The following is an 18,964-nucleotide window of genomic DNA, read 5'->3' as shown; positions in this document are numbered from 1 at the left end:
ATTCTTCCAGAAGTTTCTAGTGATTTCTTACTCAGTAACAGTTATATAAGCACAAACAAGCAGACAACAATCTTTAATAAAAGTCTGAAGAGGTAAAGAAGAATTTAAACTCAGAGACAGGTGGCGAAAGTGGTGAAACAGGGCAGCTCCATGAGACCAGTATCAGGACACCCGAGGCTGAGAACGGGTGTGAGAGGAATGCTGGTGCACTCAGGGAAAGAAACACAAAACAAAAACTAAACGCTTGGACCTCACACCTTACATTTTTAATAAAGTACCAAAGATGATTCCAATGTTTAGCCAGGGTTAAGGACAACCTGGTTCAACACTTAAGGGGAAATACTGTACCCCCACTATGTCTGTCACAGGTGGCACACACACACACAGTCCAGATGTGAACAAGGTTTACATGTAAGAAGTGTCACAAAAGGACTAAAAAAAAAACCAGATTAGCTGTTCCATACTATGGGACAGGGAGAAGTCTGTGCCAGAGACAGAAGACAGAAAACTGACAGACTGTCACATAAAATCGCTACGTAAAGAACCTCTCTGTGGAAAAGTATCACGCGCAGCAGGGAGACTCTATGTGCCATCTGTACTTTCCACCATGCTCACATTTCCATAAAATCGAAATAAAATCTATGTAGGCTGGAAATAAACACACCCCGAAACAAACAAAAACTATAAACAAAATTAAAAGGCAAATATTTTCAGGAAGAGTTATTATCCTTAACATGAAAAATGCAAGTCCTGCAACTCCACAAAAATATAATGAACATATCAAATGAAAAACAGGCAAAAGATGTAACAAGGAGTCATTAAAAAAAATAGTCAATCTACACTTCTAACAGTCAATTTAGTTCTGCGCTATAACTCAACTTTGATTGCGGAATCCCCACTTCACAGAGGCTCTAGACCTTTCTACTTTACAAAGAATGCCAAGATGAGCAAGACGGTTCCATCAAGAAATTTACAGTGTGAAAAAGAGGAAAGAACACACATCGACTGTAACAGCCAAAAGATAAGACAGCCTTTCATGACTTAACAGAAAGCACCTGAAGAGTGCCTGCAGTGGGATGGACGTGTTATTCCAGAGGGAGACCAGAACAAAGCAAGGGAAGGTAGCAGGTAGGAAGTGCTCTTGGTAGATAATAAATGTCACGGTCTGGCTGCAACGTAGAACATAGTTAAGGGGCACAAGGGCGAGAGGCAGGTTAGGCCTGGAAGTGCTGAAGGCGAGGGTAAATACATACGCCTACTCTGGAAAATGAGAAATCTGGTAAGACACAGGGAGATATCAATGCCACGCACAAAAGGTCAGAGGACAGTTTACTTTTTCTATAACTGGTACCAGTGTAACATCTGTGATGATTTTGTATCAATGCTAGGACTTCCAGTGTAGACAGCTGTAGATGTGGATATTTACTAGTGTTCCCCTGGAAAAATATAGTTAAATTAAATACCTCTACTACCACCTGCACCAAATGTAAGGACTGACACTGAAATTGATTACTGGAGATGATCACTACCTCAGTACATTTTTTTCCAAAGAAACATAAAGAACGTTCATATCGGAGCACCTGGGTGGCTCAGTCGGTTAAGCATCCAACTATGGCTCAGGTCATAATCTCCCCGTTTGCTTCAGATTCTGTGTCTCCCTCTCTCTCTGCCCCTCCCCAGCTCATGCTGTCTCTCTCTCTCTCAATATAAATAAACAAATAAAGAACTTTAATATTACTTTATTTATTTATTTATTTATTTAGAGAGACAGAGAGAGATGGAGAGAGACAGAGAGAGACAGTGCATGCATGTGAGCAGGGGACAAGCAGAGAGGGGACCAGTAACTACTTAAAACAGAATACCAAACAGTTATTAGTGTCAGGGAGTGTATTTCCTGCAACAGGTCAAAGGCTCCACCACAAATGAGGCTGCTTAAAATCTGAGTCACCACTTCCAGGCAAAGGCTGACCGTGTTGTTCTACACTAACACTCCCGCCAGAGACAAGAAGCAAATGCTGAAGGTCTGACCTACGTGTGTTTGAAGGTATGGCAGTACGGAAGAGCCAGCGGGGCAGTTGACATCGTGGAGCCAAGGGAAGAGGAGCCAAGGGTTAGCCCCTATATTTAAGTCTACTTTTTCTCTCATGGCGAATGCCAATTCCAAAAGCAAAAGCTGTAGTTGAGAGGCACGGAAAAGCTTTTGGAGTCTCATATGGCTGGAAAGACAAAAATGAATTCAGGGTCTTCCAAAGTAGAGGGTCCTTAATAAGACCTAAAGCTTTCTGGTTGGGATCCCAAAGGCTACATATGAGGATCTAGGGCAAATCAGAAATAAAGCAGCCCTCACGAGAACTGACAACCAACTCAAAACCATGTCAATTCTACCTGGACAAAAGTAACCTGCCCCGATCCTAACTACTGCCCAAGGTAAAGTAAAAAAGTAAAACCTCCCTGGAGGAAGACACCATCATTCAGAGCTTTAAGTCACCATTACTTTTTTTTTTGTCTGACACAGAAATAAAGCAACAACAAAAATATATAAGAAAGTAATAGTTATCCAATACCCCAGAGGAAAAAATCAGACATCAAAAACAGACCAGAAGACTCAAATGCTGGAATTATTGAATAAAACCTTAGAAGAATTGTTATACAAGAATTTAAATGACAACATGGAGAATCCTGGCACACCAACAACAACCGTAAGAAAGAGAATCAAAACTACTTAAGATGGATGGCAGTGGATGACAGAAAGCTAAAGTAAATCAGTCAACTAGACGAAGGAAGACTAGAGGTGGAGACAAAATGACGGGAGACACAGACAGACAGACACGGACAAAAGGAAAAGGTCTACCATGTGCCCTAGAACACTGAGAGGGGGGAGAAAATAGGGCAGAACAGTATCTGAAGAGATAATATTAGGTTGAGAGTTTTTCAAAACATATCAAGCCACAAGGCAAACTCCAAGGAATATAAACTGTAAACGAACACTTCATAAAATTTCTTTTCAAGTGAAGTTGGAACACTTACCAAAACTAAACATGTACTCAGGCACAGAACAAATCTCAAACCAAGAATGGATAGAGGAGTATATCCTGTGAGCTAATGGAACTTAGCTAAAAACCAGTAACAAAGAGGACAAGGAATTAATGGTTTTGAAATTAAGCAATGAATTTCTAAGTAACCCATGAATCGAAGAATGAATATGAAAAATTCTTCTATTATAAAGCTGTGGAAATGCAGCTACGGTTAAGTTTGTAGGAACTGTGTAACCTTAAATACATATATTAGAAAAGGGAAAACAATGGAAAAACCCCAGTGATCTAAGAATCTGGATTAAAAAGCCAGAAAGAAATCCCAACAAATCAAACATGAAAAAAAAAAAAAAAGGGAAAAGAAAAAAAAAAGTAATATCTATAAGGGCAGAAATTAAAGAAAAAGGAAAACATAAAATAGAGTGACTTCTAAAATTCATTGATACATAACCTTGAAAAAGGAACTTCCTTAATCCAATAAAGAGTATCTATCTACAAAATACCTGTATTAAACAGCATATGTAACAGGAAATGTGGAAAGCGCTCCCTTTGAGATCAGGAAAGACAAGGATGTTTGCTATCACTTCTATTCAACGTTGTACTTCAGGTCTTAACCAAATGCACTAAGGCATAAGCAAACAACATAAGGACTGCAAAGGGAGAAAAAAAGCTGTCATTATCGTAGGCAACGTGATGCACACACAAAAGTCCTAAAGAATATATAGATGCTTATGGGATTTAGCAAATTTCCTGAATGCAATAATCAGTTGTATTTCTATACATCAGCAACAGATTTTAATACACCATTATAGTAGCATCAAAAACATATATCTAGGAATAAGTTTAATACGTAAAACAACTACATGGTGAAGTTAAAGATGATGTAAATGAAGGATATACCATGTTCATGGACTGGAAGATTCAACACTGTAAAAAGGTCATTTCTCTCCAAAAGAACTGGCAGATTAAAGGCAATCTTAACATCTCAGCAAGTGGTCTTTATTTAGGTGGAAATCAACAAGCTAATTCTAAACTTACAGAAAAGTGCAAAGGGTCAAGATCGAAGACAATTCTGAAGAGGAATGAAAGAAATGAGAAAGTTGGAGGACTTATTCTACTACACACCAAAACTAAAAGACTGTGTGGCACAGCGTAGAAAAGAAGACAGGTACAGGGCAGAAAAACAGACCAACAGAACAGAATCTAGACACGGATCCACATATATACATATGGACACTTAAATTATAACAAAGGCAGTGCCACAGCGCAAGAGGGAAAGGGTGATCCATCCTTTCAATAAATGTTGCTAAGTCGAATGGATATTTATGTGGAAAGACACTAATTTTGATCCGTACCTCGCATCATATACAAAAATCAACTTCAGGTGGATTATAGATCCCAATGTGAGAAGAAAAATAATAACGCTTCTAGAAGGTAGCATAACACCACCATGACTTCAGGTAGACAAAAAGTTCCTAAACAGTGCACACGATACATTAACCATAAGAGTAAATCTGAAGAAAACCAAGTGGTGAGACACAGAATAGGAGAGTGATTTGTTGCAATACATAGAATTCAGAGAGCTTGCCTCTAGAATATATGAAGAATGTATATAAATCAGTAAAAAAAAGACAACTAAATAGAAGAAAGCCAAGAAACCTGAATAGATACTTCATAAAAAAGGAAGTATGAATGGCCAATGAACAGTTCATACCTCTATTTCATTAGCAATCAGCAATTACAATTATAACCACAAATTACAATTAGGAAATTACAACCACAATGAAATACTATTTCACACCCACTGGAATGGGTAATTAAAGACTGGTAACACCAAGTGTCAGTGAGGCTGTGTAACCACAGGAACAAAATCTCATACTGCACTGGTAAGGGTAAGAGTATCAACGGAAACATAACGTCCTTCCTTCTTCCCTTCATCTATTTATTTATTTATATATATATATTTTTTTAAAAGTTTATTGCCCAATGCAGGGCTTGAACTCATTAACTGTGAGATCATGATCTGAGCCAAAGTCAGACGTTTAACTGACTGAGCCAGCCAGGCACCCTTGAAACAAAACTTAATTTTTATTTATTTATTTAAAAAATTTTTGTTTTAACATTTATTCATTTTTGAGAGAGAGAGAGACACGGAGCTCAAGCGGGGGTGGGCAGACAGAGAGGGAGACAGAATCCAAAGCAGGCTCCAGGCTCTGAGCTGTCAGCACAGAGCCCAATGCAGGGCTCTAACCCACGAACCGTGAGATCATGACCTGAGCCGAAGTCAGACACTTAACCGACTGAGCCACCCAGGCACCCTGAAACATAACTTTAAAACAGTTCAATACAATCTACTAAAACTGAGAATTACACATACTTTATATACGTGCACCAAAAGATTTAATACAAGAATGTCCATGGTAGCATTATGCGTAACAGCTCCAAACTGGAAACCCAATGTCCCAACAAGGAGAAAAAAACTGTGGTATATTCATATAACAAAAATGAACACAGCAAGAACATGAAAGACTTGTTGCTACATGCAACAACATGGATGCATCTCACAAAGAAAATGGTGAGTGAAAGAAGCCAAATACCAAAGAAAACATATTCTGGTCTCCATTTATATATCAAGTTTTAAAACAGGGAAAATTATATGGTGCTACTATTCAAGAAGGAAGGAATGAGTATGAGAGGGGCTTCTGGGCGTTGAAAATTTATTGGGGCACCTGGGTGGCTCAGGTGGTTAAGCGTCTGACTCTTGATCTCTGCTCAGGATATGATCTCACGGTTCTGGAGTTCGAGCCTGGCGTCAGGCTCTGCACTGATGGCAAAGAGCCTGCTTGGGATTCTGTCTCTCCCTCTCACTGCCCCTCCCCAACTTGTGCTCTCGCTCTTTCAAAATAACAAAGTTAAAAAAATAAAAAGAAAATGATTTATTACTTGACCTGGGTGGTGGTTACATGGAGCTAAACACTTACAATACTTGTTTTTCTACATTAGACTCTGATTTAAAAAAATATTTTCAACATGGATCATATGACACAGAATGCTATGCAATATATGATAAAAAAGGATGTTTTTCGAAAAAGCACACGTGATGATCCCATTTGTGTAACACAGACCAATAATTCTGTGTATTATCTGTGTTTGCATATGGCACGAATGTTAACAGGTGCTACGGGACAGAGACTGGGACACCCAGGTCAGGGGAATTTTATTTTACTTAACACCTTTTTGAAACCAGGAAATGTACTACTTGCAGCAGGTATCACAAATTCCAACAAAAAGAGTACACAGTAAAAAGTTCCCCTCCTACAGCAATAGTTATTCCCAGTTTTTGATAAAATCTGTCAGAATTATTCTATGCACTTTAAAAGATTAAAGAAACCAGCAGCACAAACAACAGAGGATACCATAGACACAGTTCTGCACCTTGCTTTTGTCATGTATCTTTTGGATCATTCACATCAGCGCCTATTAAGGTACCTTATTCTTTTGGATAGTTACATAGTATTTCAACTTATGGAAATACTGTCATACAACCCCCCCCCCCCCCCCAGCCCAAAGGCGCATTTACATTGTTTCCAAGATTCTGCTATTAAAATGCTACAATCAACATCCTTGTATATGTTTTCCAGTGTATATGTAGAATTAATTCCGAAAAGCAAGGCTGCTGGACCAAGGGCACCTGCATCTCTAATATTGGTAATTACCTGCCACACTGCCCTCTAGAGAACTGTATGAATTGACACTCCCACCAGCACTGCACAAGAAGACCGTTTTCACAAATACTTTCATGGCTTTTATTTTACATTTAAATCCTGTTTCTCCAATATAGGAAAATCCGCCCAAACTCACTCATAAGAGACACAAATACTACTCCTCACCTAACTGGTAAAAATCCAAAGCTATGACAACCTTCATCTATTGATTACTATGGAAAAATGGTGACTCATATGATGCTGATGGGAATGCTAAACGGTACATACTCTAAGAAGGGGAAGTTAACAATATCTAGCAAAACTACACATGCATTTAACCTTTGGCCTGGAAATCTATATTCTGGGGAAGCTATCCTAGAAGTGTAAAGGCCAAAGTGTGAAATGAAAAGGCCAAAGTGTGAAATGACACATGAGCTAGAGCATTACCTGCAGCACCATCTGTCCCAGCATTAGATGGAAACAACCCAATGTTTGTCACCAAAGGGAAGGAAAGAGTAACTATGCAGGTGTAGAGGGAAAGACGAAGCAAGGCTCAAACTTGCACCTATCACTGCCTCAAAGGTTAGAAGGAGGGGTTTACAGATAGACATGGATTTGCATATGGTTTTGAGGGGAAACAAAAAAAACAGTGGAAGGACGATCAGAAAGTAATAAAACAGGAAGGGAACAACGTGGAGTAGAAAGAGGTGGCAACTGGACTTCTGAGTGTATTTTGCTTTATCATACGTTCTTCGGACGATTTAAGTATTTTATTTTACATAATTAAAAGCAAACTATATTCAACAATAAAAGAAATCCCTAAAACATTAAAATACACTGAATAAACCTTACCGTATATCAAGTTGGTGGTGTAAATGAGAACACTGAATTCACATTACTTTATCACACGTATTTTGATTGTATATTCCCCAGTACCCATACAAGAATATACACTAACAACAAAATGAGTCACAAATAATTCTTAAGCTGGTTTGTCTTACTGTTTGTAATGGCACTGATATCATTATTTTGAAATCGTGTGTACTAGGGACCAATCAAATAAGTAATTATGAAGCAACATTTTTGTATAAGAATACATAAAAATATAAAATCAAAGAAATTATGTAAAAAGTTCTGTAATCCTAAATCTGAATTTGAAATATCAGTACAAACTAACGATTGAGCGTCCTCTTTCTAAAGGGTATGCATACCTTAATGGTCCTAGAGACTGTACCTACAAATATCATTTCCAACTCAGAGAAACCAAGGCTGTCTGAACAAAGAGACTTCAGTTTGAGTTGGAAATGTACACAAAGGATTTTTTTTTTTTTTTTTTAAAGTTAAAAAGCACTGAAGTTATTTATCAAAAACTACTGGGGTAAGAGCACCTGTGTGGAGTCTGCTTGGGAGTTTCTCTCTCTGCCCCTCCCCCTCTCACGCTGTCTCACTCTCAAAATAAATAAACTTAAAAAAAATACTGTTTTTCACAAACTTGAAGGTTTGTGGCAACTCTTGCTTTTAGCAAGTCTATTGCTGCCATTTCCCCAACAGCATGTGCTCACTTCATGTCCCTGTCTCACATTTTGTAAGTCTTACAATATTTCCAACTCTTCATTATTATTATTATTTTTTTTTTTTTTTTCAATGTTTTTATTATTTATTTTTGGGACAGAGAGAGACATAGCATGAACGGGGGAGGGGCAGAGAGAGAGGGAGACACAGAATCAGAAACAGGCTCCAGGCTCTGAGCCATCAGCCCAGAGCCTGACGTGGGGCTCGAACTCCCGGACCGCGAGATCGTGACCTGGCTGAAGTCGGACGCTTAACCGACTGCGCCACCCAGGCGCCCCTCCAACTCTTTATTATTATTCTATGTGTTATAATGACCTGTGATCAGTGATCCTCAATATTTTTACTGTAACTGTAACTGTCTTAGAACATCACAACCCATACCCGTGTAAGGTGGCAAACTGAACTGGTAAATACATGTGTCCTGTTCCACCAAGTGGCACTTCCCCCACCCTCTCTCTCCCTTTCCACGAGCCTCCCTATTTGCCGAGATACAAAAGTATGGAAATCACACCAAGAACAAGCCTACAATGGCCTCTAAGTGTCCAAGTGAAAGGAAGAGTCGCATGTCTGACTTTCAAGCAAAAGCTACAAATGATCAAGCTGAGTGAGAAAGACAGGTCAAGAGCCGAGACACTGAAAGCTAGGCTTCTCGTACCCAATAACCAAGGTGTGAACGCAAAGGAAAAGGTATTGAAGAAATCAGAAGTGCTACCCTAAGGAACACACAAATGATAAAGTGAGGAGGCCTTATTGCTGAGATGGAGGAAGTCTCAGTGGGCTGGACAGAAGACCAGACCAGCCACAACATTCCCTTAAGCCAAAGCCTCATCCAGAGCAAGACCCAGCTCCTCAATTCAACGAAGGCTTAGAGGTGAGGAAGCTGAAGCAAAGCCTGAAGCCAGCAAAAGCCAACTCAATGAGGTTTAAGGGAAGAAGCTGTCTGCCCAACAAGGCAAAGCAGCAAGTGCTGATGGAGAAGCTGCAGCAAAGTTACCCAGAAGATCCAGCTAAGGTCATTAATGAAGGCAGCTCCACCAATCAACAGATTTTCAGTACAGAGAGCCTTACGTTGGAAGAGGCCATCCAGGACTTCTGTAACTATAACGTCGGTGCCTGGCTTCAAAGCTTCAAAGGACAGGCCGACTCTCTTGTCACGGGCGAATGCAGCTGGTGACTTCAAGTTGAAGCCAGTGCTCACTGACCGTTCTGAAAATCCTAGGGCCCTTAAGAATTATCCTAAATCTGCGCCTTGTGATGATTACGTGAGGAAAGTTACGTAAAGTGCTTAGCACAGGGCCTATCACAGAGTAAGTGCTCCATGTAAAGGTTATTATTTAATATTCTTTGTATTCCCACGGCTGCTCTGGCTTAGGCCTTCATCTTTCATTTGTATTACCCTAAGAACCTTCTGGATTATCTTATCTCAAAAACGGTCTCCTCTCAAAAATCTTTCACACATGCCTTATTTTTTTTCTAGCTACTATATATAGGGTGTCCACTACTGACAGGCACTGTGATGGGCATTTTCCAAGCATTGCCCTCAATCTTTGTAATAATCTTTTGGAGATGAGAAAGGTTTAAGTGACTTACCTGCCCAAGGCCCTATAGGTACTAAGAGTCAAGAGTCAAGATTTGAACGCAAGTCTGTCTGGTAGCAAAGCTTGCTCTGTTCCCTAGGCCACACTACTTCCTCTTACTAAGAAAGAATCGCAAATTTTTCTAAAAAAGAAATTTTTTTAATGACAATATTTTAAAAACTTTCACTAAATTCTCAATGACAATAGGGTGAATTTCTTTTCTAAGACCCAGTGCAATCGGGACTGAATCTACCTTTTCAATTAAATTAGCATCATTTATGGAATTCTTCATCCTTTGGTCTATTTATCTGCAATACTGGCTCTTTTGTGCCACATGCCCTGGTTTGCTTTCTGGGCTTTCTAGTCCATCCCTGGGTCTACCGTTACCGTTCAAGGGTTTGTATCTTCTGTTTAGCTTAGAGGTAACCCCAATATCTGACAAACAGAAGGTGCCTAGTAAACACTGGCTAATCAACTAATTAATGTTTGGAACGCATTTCCCCCATAGCACAGGATGAACGTACCTGAGAGAAACCTCGAGAAGAACTGTAAGAACTGGTAATGGCATTGCGGCTGGAGCTAGGGATGCCACCTGTGTACGTGCTTGTCAAGGAGCTCATGGAAGAGGTGCGGGATCTCTTGTTCAAGTGGTCATCTGAGCTCTGGGAATTGAGACCTCTTTTCAGAGAGCCAGGCCTAATACGAGAGAAAAGGACAGTGAGGTGCGCAAGGCAACATTCTTTGAAGGCTTTCATCCATGGCCATAAAATGTTTCTTAAATAAACTTAATAAAAAAGGATAAAGCTCTTAATATTACTGTTACCACTTCAGCTAAATATCTCTGACAAAGGCAGGAAGGGAAAGCCAAATATTTAAAAAGTGAAATGTAGGATTCCACTTAAATAATATTTTAGAAAAAAAAATATTTTAGAAAATGCACCCTAATCTACAGTGACAAAAAGCAGATCAGTGGATGCCTGGGGATAGAGGCAGGACTGGAGGGAGGTGCTACTAAGGGGCACGGGGAAACTTGTGAAGGTGACGGTTATGTTTATTACCTCGATTGTGGCAATGGTTTAGCAGGTGTATACATGTCAGAACTTATCAAACTGTACACTTTAGGCACAGTTTATTATAAATGTCAATTATACTTCAACAAAGCTATTAAAAAAAAATCAGAGTTAAGAGGAACCAACCAATTTTTCTAAGCTTCCAACCGAAACAAAAATTCTCTACACATCTTTCTTGTAGAATAGTCATCCAACCTTTGCTACAATGTAGACAACTCACGATCTCCTAGAGAGATGACTGTTAGCCACTCTTACACTGGATGGAGGAAATGTATTTCCCCTAAGGGCCACCTATTTCACCAGGGGAATCCCATCTGGAGCCAAACCAAGCGACTGTTTTCCTTCTTTTTTTCCATGCGACTGTCCTTGAGGTTCTTGAAGACCATTAGCCTCCCCTCCCTCATTTCCTTATTCTCCTTGAGATTTTTCTCCTTTGGGTTAGTACTTTGTACCTTTAAAACCCATTCATGCGCCACCACCACCCCTTAACATCTTATAATTGCTTCACGTGGAATGAATGTCAGGTTGTGCTTGTCTTCTCTCACCGTGTAGGGCATCGAAGCAAGCACAGCACTGCATGGATGATCTGAACAGAATTAAGGGAAGCAGGACTGCCTCTCACCTGCTCCATGCTAGTCTTTGTTCTTCATCAGTACAGACTAGGAGCACATCTGCTCTTCTGACAGCCTTATCATACTACTAACTCAATAAGCATGTAAGTCACCCCAAGTACCACTTTCCCTCCTATCCAATTCTTCCTTAAATATACTTCAACTCACACGTACAAACTTAACATTTATCTTAAATTCCACACTGTTGCATTTTATCCATTGCACAAACCTGTTTACATATGTGGTTAAATACATTTACAAACTCTTAGCCTTACCATATTTTATCCATAGTAATGAAAAAATATTAGAAGAAATTAGATGATACTGTGGCACATTACTCAAAATGTTCCTCTCCAATTTCAAAGATCTGAACCTGAATTAATAAAGCATCACAAAAAAGCACAGAGTAAAATCTACAGGAAAACAGCTCTGAGGGTTCCCTTTCCCCAACAGTCTCTCATTCAGATAAGAGTCTCACTTACTTAGGCACAAAAGCAGCAGGAACTCCATTAGCCACCAGGGGCTCAAATGCTGAATGTCCACTCCCACTGCTATCATGGCGCCTGTGACAAATCAAAAAACCCTCCATTAGTTCCACGCTAGATAAGGAAAAGTTGCTTCAAATCCTAAAGATTCTGAAAGGTAAATTTATTCTAAGATTGTCCTCATAGCAAGGGAAGTATAAACATGCTTCAAGACCTTTTGACCTTATTAAGGTGTATCAATTAATTGCTAACTTCTCTCCAAAGTTTTACAATCACAAATTTGATACTCTACCATCCACAGATTAAAAACAAAAAAACAATGAACACTTTAGGGACCAACCCACACATCCCATAGTGTTCTAAAGGTTAATATGGCAAATCCGTTAGGGAAAAATGTCATATAACACACATAAGAAGGACCTATGCATGGTGCCCATAATCACCGCTTACTCCAAGTGTGAGAAAGATAACAGGGTCTTCAGTTATATAGGCTCATGGGGTGAAGAAAAATTATAACTGGAGAACAAGGGAGACCTACTGGGAATATAAAAAAAAGAGTCCTTCTCCTGCCTCCAACCCCCACTCGCCACCCCTGCTTAGCTAGCTAACATTCGTTCAAAGTGCTCACTTGTAAATCATCTCTCCATCATCAGATCTTCCCACATCACATAAAACACTTCCACTTATTAATATTTCCCTACCTAATTTTCCACTGGCAGTATCAAAGATGGCCATCTTTGAACTTGTAGGAGATGAAAAATCTAGTCTAGGTAATAGAAACAATGTATTTAACAAGTATGGGGTCGACTGTCTCCTCAGAGTGCTTCCTTGTCTAATATAAAGAACCCCCCCCCCTTCTAATTAGTCTGTTAGATCCACACTGTTGTTTCTTTTTTTTTTTTTTTTAACCTCTAGACACAATCTAGAATTCCTCATCTTCTTATCCAAGTCCCATGGGAACTCCATCTTGCTCGCTGCCCTATCCACAGTACCTGGAGTAGGCCCTGGCAAAAAGAAGGTGCTCAATCTGTTGAATTAAAAGACTGGAATCCTGAACTGATTCTTGGAAAGCCATAAGCAGTTCTGCATCCTAACTCGTGACTTCAGCCTCTACTCTTTCCACACTCAGGAGATAGACTGTTTATTCCATTTTCATTAAGATATCAGAAATCAAACAATGAAATTGGTTTTACTCTCATTACTGATAAATCTACCATATTCCAGTCTTCACCTTTCTTTGCTAAATGTTTCTTCAGCACAAGTAAGACATTTGAAATGGGGGTTACCCAAATAACTGAACAACACAAGCTGGTGAGGGAAAGATTGTTAGCATTCTCTCTAAAAAATAAGATTCAGCACATTTGTATCAAAAGTATGAGGCTAACATGGCTAACAGCTGTCAGCTTATCTCTGGCACTTATGGAAAAGGTAAATTATAAAGTTTAACTTGTATCTTAGAAAACTAAGAACATTAAAGCCCTTGTTACCAAGCTCTTCCACGGAAGCCAAAGAAGCCTACTATAAATATAAAGCTCACAAACTGGAGTTGGCCTTTGTATCTTTTTGGCAATGATCTGCATTTCAACAAATCACAGGAGTCCATGTGGGAGGCCTGTTTGATACTCTGCTGGGCTGGTTACCTTCTTTTATTTTCCTGGCTATCAAAAAATATTTGGTCTTCTTCCTCCACCGTCCTTTTCTTTCTCTCCTTGAGGGCACTCAGTACAGTTTCCTTTGCACATGGGTCTGGGGCATTATTTGATGGTGAGGACAGTGTGGAGTTGATTATCTGCTCTGGTCTGTAAGGAAAGATAATATTCTAGCATCAACACATTTTAATAACCATGTCAGGGACAGTAGAGTGGCTCAGTTGGTTAAGGCATGATCTCACGGTTCGTGGGCTTGAGCCCTACACATCGAGCTCTCTGCTGTCAGCACATAGCCTGCTTCAGATCCTCTGTCCCTGTCTCTCTCTGCCCGCCCCCCCCCCCACATTCACTCTCTTTAAAAAATAAATGCACGTTAAAAAAATAAATAATCATGCCATACAGCACAGACTTCAGCCGCTGGAAATCAGAAGCTAACTGATAAGCAAAGTATACACTGATAGAAACTGCCCCTAGCAATTAAAGCTACAGCCTAAGGCCAAAACAAAACAAACATAAAAAACTGTTCAAGGACCAGATTTAGGGATTTCTCATTCAAATAAACAGTTTCTTCCCTTTTATGCTTTACATTTGTTTTATCAGAGGAGTAGCTATAGAAGAATAAGTGGAAATAAATCGGAGTTCATTCTGCCAGCAGTGATACTCACATTGGCGAACGAGCCAATTTACTATCCGGAGGAGCAATCCTCACTGTCACTGGGCTGCACACCATTTTGGAATTACGAGCAGATAGCACAGTCTTCTTGTGATAACCATTCCAGCACACTGTAGGAAGTACCCCCAGAAGGGAATATTGGGCCTGCTGGATTGGGTATCGTCTTCGAGGTGTTATGACAAACCGGTTTGATAAAGTCCCACAATCCCTATGGAGAATGGGAGACACACTATAGAATCAAAGAAGCTTAAAAGAATGGCAGAAAACGTAGACTCCTAAAGCATCACGTGGGTTCGGTTATTTTCCAGAGAGCTCAGACCGCTTTTTGAGCCACACAAAACAGCATTTTTATGGCAACGTTCCCCCATTCCATCTAAGGGTGGCAAGTGGCAGCTGTCGAACAGCTGTCCCTACAATGGATTTCAACAATTTTGAGAGGGAAATTGAAAACCCTGCCCACACAAGGAAAACTACAATGGAAGGAAAGTGCATGTTAGGGCATGTCAGGCGGCACTTTTCAAGAATTCTCAAAGCATTTCAGTTTTTTATGCTGAGTCATAAGTAATATACACCCAAAGTCAAACATTTTTACCACCTAAAGTTGATCTTTCAACTACATGTGTTTATCCATAATCTAATATTTTCACCAAAGTTTTGGATTTCCTTGTGTCACTCAGCTATTGGGACTAAACGGAAATGCCTCTTTGATATTTATCATCAAATTTTATCAAAGAGGGGTCTCCTGGGAACACCGCTTTGATGTACTTCTCTTACTGGTCGAAAGGAAAAAATGTAACAAAATATGTGATCTAAACTATTCTTGAAAGAACAAGGTATTTTCACCACAAGTGGGATATTTTAGTAGCTTATTAAGTATCCTGCTAAATCCATGCCGTATTAAAATTAAGTTTTAAAAACTGTAAGGAAGGAAACAGCTCTGCCATCACATCTCATCCCAAAGGTTCAAGGAGGGCAGGAGGCGGCTGACACACACCAAGGTGTTTAAAGAGGACAAAGCGACACAGAATCCACTTTGACTTAACGAAAAAGAAAATCGGATTTAAAAGTTAAGCCCTCAATTCAAAGCTGGTCGACAAAGAGGAGGGTCTGGGGAAGGTGAGCGTATCTTACCGGTGGGAAGGCCTCCTCGAGGGTCGGAGAAGAGGAGTGGGGAGAGAAGGGTGAATGTGGTGAGCGCGATGCGCCGAGCGCGCTGGCGACGCGGCGCGCGCGGACGCGCAGCGGCGGCCAGGCCTCTCCAGCAGGTCCCTGGCCTCCGGGGCGGGGACAGGCTGCGGGGGGCCGGGCTTGCCCAGGTAACTGCCCATGAGGAGCAGTTCGGCCGGATCGGGTCCTTCGAGCGGGCTCCGCGGCTCTAGGAGACTTCCGTTCACCGCCGACTTGGCCGGAGGCGCAGCGTGCAGTGCTCGCTGACGCCGCGCGCTCCGAACGAGCGAGGAGAGGGCGCGCGAACCTCGGGGCTCGCGGCTCAGTCCCCACCAGGCCGCGGTGGCCCCCACGGCCAGCCAGGCCAGCGCCGCCGCCGCCGGCACCAGGTACAGCACGAGGCCGAACAGCGACAAGCCAAGGAGCGCCGCCCCGGCCGACCCACCGCAGCCCCCGCTCCGGCCCCGGCCGTCCCTGGCGCTCGCTATCGGCCGCCGCCGCTCGCCTCCGCCAGCCGCCGCAGCCGCCGGAGACATCGCGGCTCCGCGCCGCGGAGAAGACTTAAATATCCCAGCGTGCACCGCGCCGCGCGCTGCGTCATCGCGCGCCGGCTGCGTCACTGCGCGCGCGACCCGGACGCGCGACCGCCGCGGGCAACGCCGCTGCTGCCCGGCAACGCGCTAGACCCGACCCAGCTCCGCAAAGGCGGTCTCGCAGAAACGCGGTGCTCGTCTTCTTGCGGGTTCCGCGCGTCCACCGCACCGCACCGCACCGCACCCCACCCATACCGAGGTGAGCCTGTGGAAGAGTCGCGTTAAGAATAAAAGCTCCGGAAAGCGACGTGATGTTTGATCCATGTTATTTTCTAGGGGACTAACGTCCCCGGAACAGTGTTACCAGAGGTAGTGAGTTTTTTCAGTTGCCCTGTTTACTGCCCAAGGGGGTTTACTTCTACAGCAACACTGAAATGCAAGACCAACCCAAACCAACCACCCTTGTTAAATGTGTATCTAGTTCTAAAAAATTCCCGCTCAAGCAGTCTAACAAAGAGTCTAACAGATTGCGGATCAAACCTTAAGCTGCGACCTGAGTCGGAGTTGCTGCGGTATAAATTGTTTCAGTGGTACAGTTATCTACCAAATTTCACATCGGGTCCAGAATCGGGGAGATTTTGAGGATTTGTGATCAATTTACCTATGTTAAATGTGGTGGTCTTAGAAAGTGGGCTCGTGGTTGTCGAGGGCTGGGGAGTGTGTTGGGGGTCGGAAAATGGAGACTGCTAAAAAGTAGAGTTTTCTTTTTGAAGGGCAACAAAACTGTTTTAAAATTAGATTATGGTGATTGTTGCAGAATCCTGTGAATTGTATGGCATGTGAATTGTATCTTAATAAAACCGCTGAAAACAAAACAAAGAAAGCTTTAGTGGTCTGCCAATTCAGATTTTGAACTAGCTGAGCTTCCTGGACCATTCATTCATTCCACTGCTAATCTGCACTGAAGAGATGAAGGGGGGGGGGGGGGGGAGCCAGGGTCTCTGATCTCTACAAGCCTTCTCTTTAGTAGAGAAGAAATAGGTGTAAGTAGAAAGCTACAATTCAGTGTGGCCAGTGTGATAACAGACGCACAAAAGAGAGAGGGAATGATAAAGAAGTAGATAGGCTGGGAGGTGTTACTGGAGGGGAAAGAACTGGCTAAAGCAAGTTCAAGGCAAATACGGGAGCACTGTGCAGAGGCACAGAGATGGAAAGGAGTATGATACAAGAGTCTCCGAATAGTTCAATGTGGCTGGAGACTGGGAAGTTTGAGGGAATAAAGAGGTTGGAAAGATAGGCAGGACTCGGTAAAGATGCCTCTGGAGCAATTGGAAGAGATGAGAAAGGCACGCAGTTCTCCCCAACCCACTGCAAGGGCAATTCGGCTTCTGTTTGATTTCACATAAGACTTCATTTGACAAGCAAAGGGATGGGCTGTTATTTAGGAACAAATGTCAACAGCAGCAGCGGAATGGCGGGACAAAAGCCAAGCTGCAGTGAGTTCAACGATGAAATGGAAGACGAGGAAATGGAGGCAGTGACTGCAGACTTCCCATTCAAGAATTGGGATACTAAGGAAAAAGAAAGTATCTAGCTCAGCAAGGGTCCTTTAAATTATCATATATTACTGGAATTCAGAGGAAGAGCCAGACATAAAAGCCATCAGTGTATACATGTTGGGAGACTAAGATTACTTTGGAATTAATGTAGATCGAGAGAGGTCTGAGACCTGAGCCCCAGGGCACCCCAGTGTTTACAAGTCGAAGAAATGGACACACAAAACCTGCAAATCATTTAGTAAAATACAGATAAGTATGACTACATTAAAATGTTAACACTCCTGTATGGGAAAAGACAACACAGGTGCTAAAAGAGAAGCTAATTAAGACAGAAAAAAAACCACTCATATAAGCAAATAAACCTCATATAAAAAAAACACATAAATGAAATTTATAAGGAATCAGTAACAAAAAGACTCAAATGTAAAAAAGTACAAGTGATATAAAAATTAATTCATTGAATAGGAAACCCAAATAGGTAGTAATAAGTAAATATATACGTACATGTATACATACGTGTATATGTATGTATACATACATGTTTAACCTCACTAGTAATCCAGGAAGGCTTTACGGTAGTAAAAATTTTGCATTCCTTTGCTCAAGGAGAAAAATTTAATGGTTCAACAAGATCAAATTGTGGCAAGAATGTGGAACAAATGGAACTTACATACTGTTTGTGGATTCGTAAAACTATGATTTGGAGAGCAATTTGGCAATATGTAGTAAGAGTGAAGAACCAGGTACCTCCTAACTGTGCAGTTCCACTTCTGGGCACAAAGACAGCCATTGCAGCATCATTTGCATTACCGGCAATCTGAACAACCCTAAATGTCTAATGCCTACCAACCCAAGAACAGATGGACAGTGTATAATTCATATCATAAAATACTATAAAGGCCGCTGAAAAATTAACCACCTTTCTAGCCATAATTAAGTGATTCCAGGCCAGTCCTCCCACCATAAACAACTATAAAAATGGACAAAATTTATGAGGCAACTACTGTCAGAGAACAACAGAAAGCTCAAGACTGATCCCTGAGAGGACGCTCCTGAGTGAGCCTTGAAAATCACCTAGTTCCTCTACTTGGGGACAATTTCCCAAGTTCAGTGCAGACAGCTAGAGTAGGGCTGAGGAGGCAAAAATCAGACTTCAGGATTGCTCAAATTGCTGGAAACCACTGGGCAGAGCAAGAGAAAGGAGGATGTCATGCAGACAGGGAGTTCCAGAAGTGTATGTGTGAGTTCCCCAAAAATCTGTGGCTGAAGGCTGGAGTGATGGTTAATTTTATGTTTCAACTTGACTGGGGCTCAGTGTGCCCAGATATTTGG

The 18,964-nt window shown here is 41.5% G+C and overlaps 1 protein-coding gene across 2 annotated transcripts in view; it reads right to left on the bottom strand.

Annotated features, from left to right (window-relative positions):
• POM121C (POM121 transmembrane nucleoporin C) overlaps positions 1-18,964 on the bottom strand; it is a 52,778-nt gene that overhangs the window by 10,000 nt on the left and 23,814 nt on the right. The window contains exons 1-5 of one of the 2 annotated variants that reach the window (XM_045461878.1): positions 15,505-18,004; positions 14,366-14,581; positions 13,692-13,850; positions 12,049-12,129; positions 10,410-10,581 (exon numbers count right to left, since the gene is read on the bottom strand). In XM_045461878.1, coding sequence (XP_045317834.1) covers positions 10,410-10,581; positions 12,049-12,129; positions 13,692-13,850; positions 14,366-14,581; positions 15,505-16,076 — 1,200 coding nt within the window. In that variant the 5' untranslated portion in view covers positions 16,077-18,004. Of the gene's footprint in view, positions 1-10,409; positions 10,582-12,048; positions 12,130-13,691; positions 13,851-14,365; positions 14,582-15,504; positions 18,005-18,964 lie in introns of those variants that run through there. The other variant, XM_045461879.1, reaches the window with a different exon arrangement.

Source organism: Leopardus geoffroyi, chromosome E3 (genome assembly GCF_018350155.1).
Source record: "Leopardus geoffroyi isolate Oge1 chromosome E3, O.geoffroyi_Oge1_pat1.0, whole genome shotgun sequence".
Lineage (NCBI taxonomy): Eukaryota > Metazoa > Chordata > Mammalia > Carnivora > Felidae > Leopardus > Leopardus geoffroyi.
This window is presented reverse-complemented; position numbering and strand designations above follow the sequence as displayed.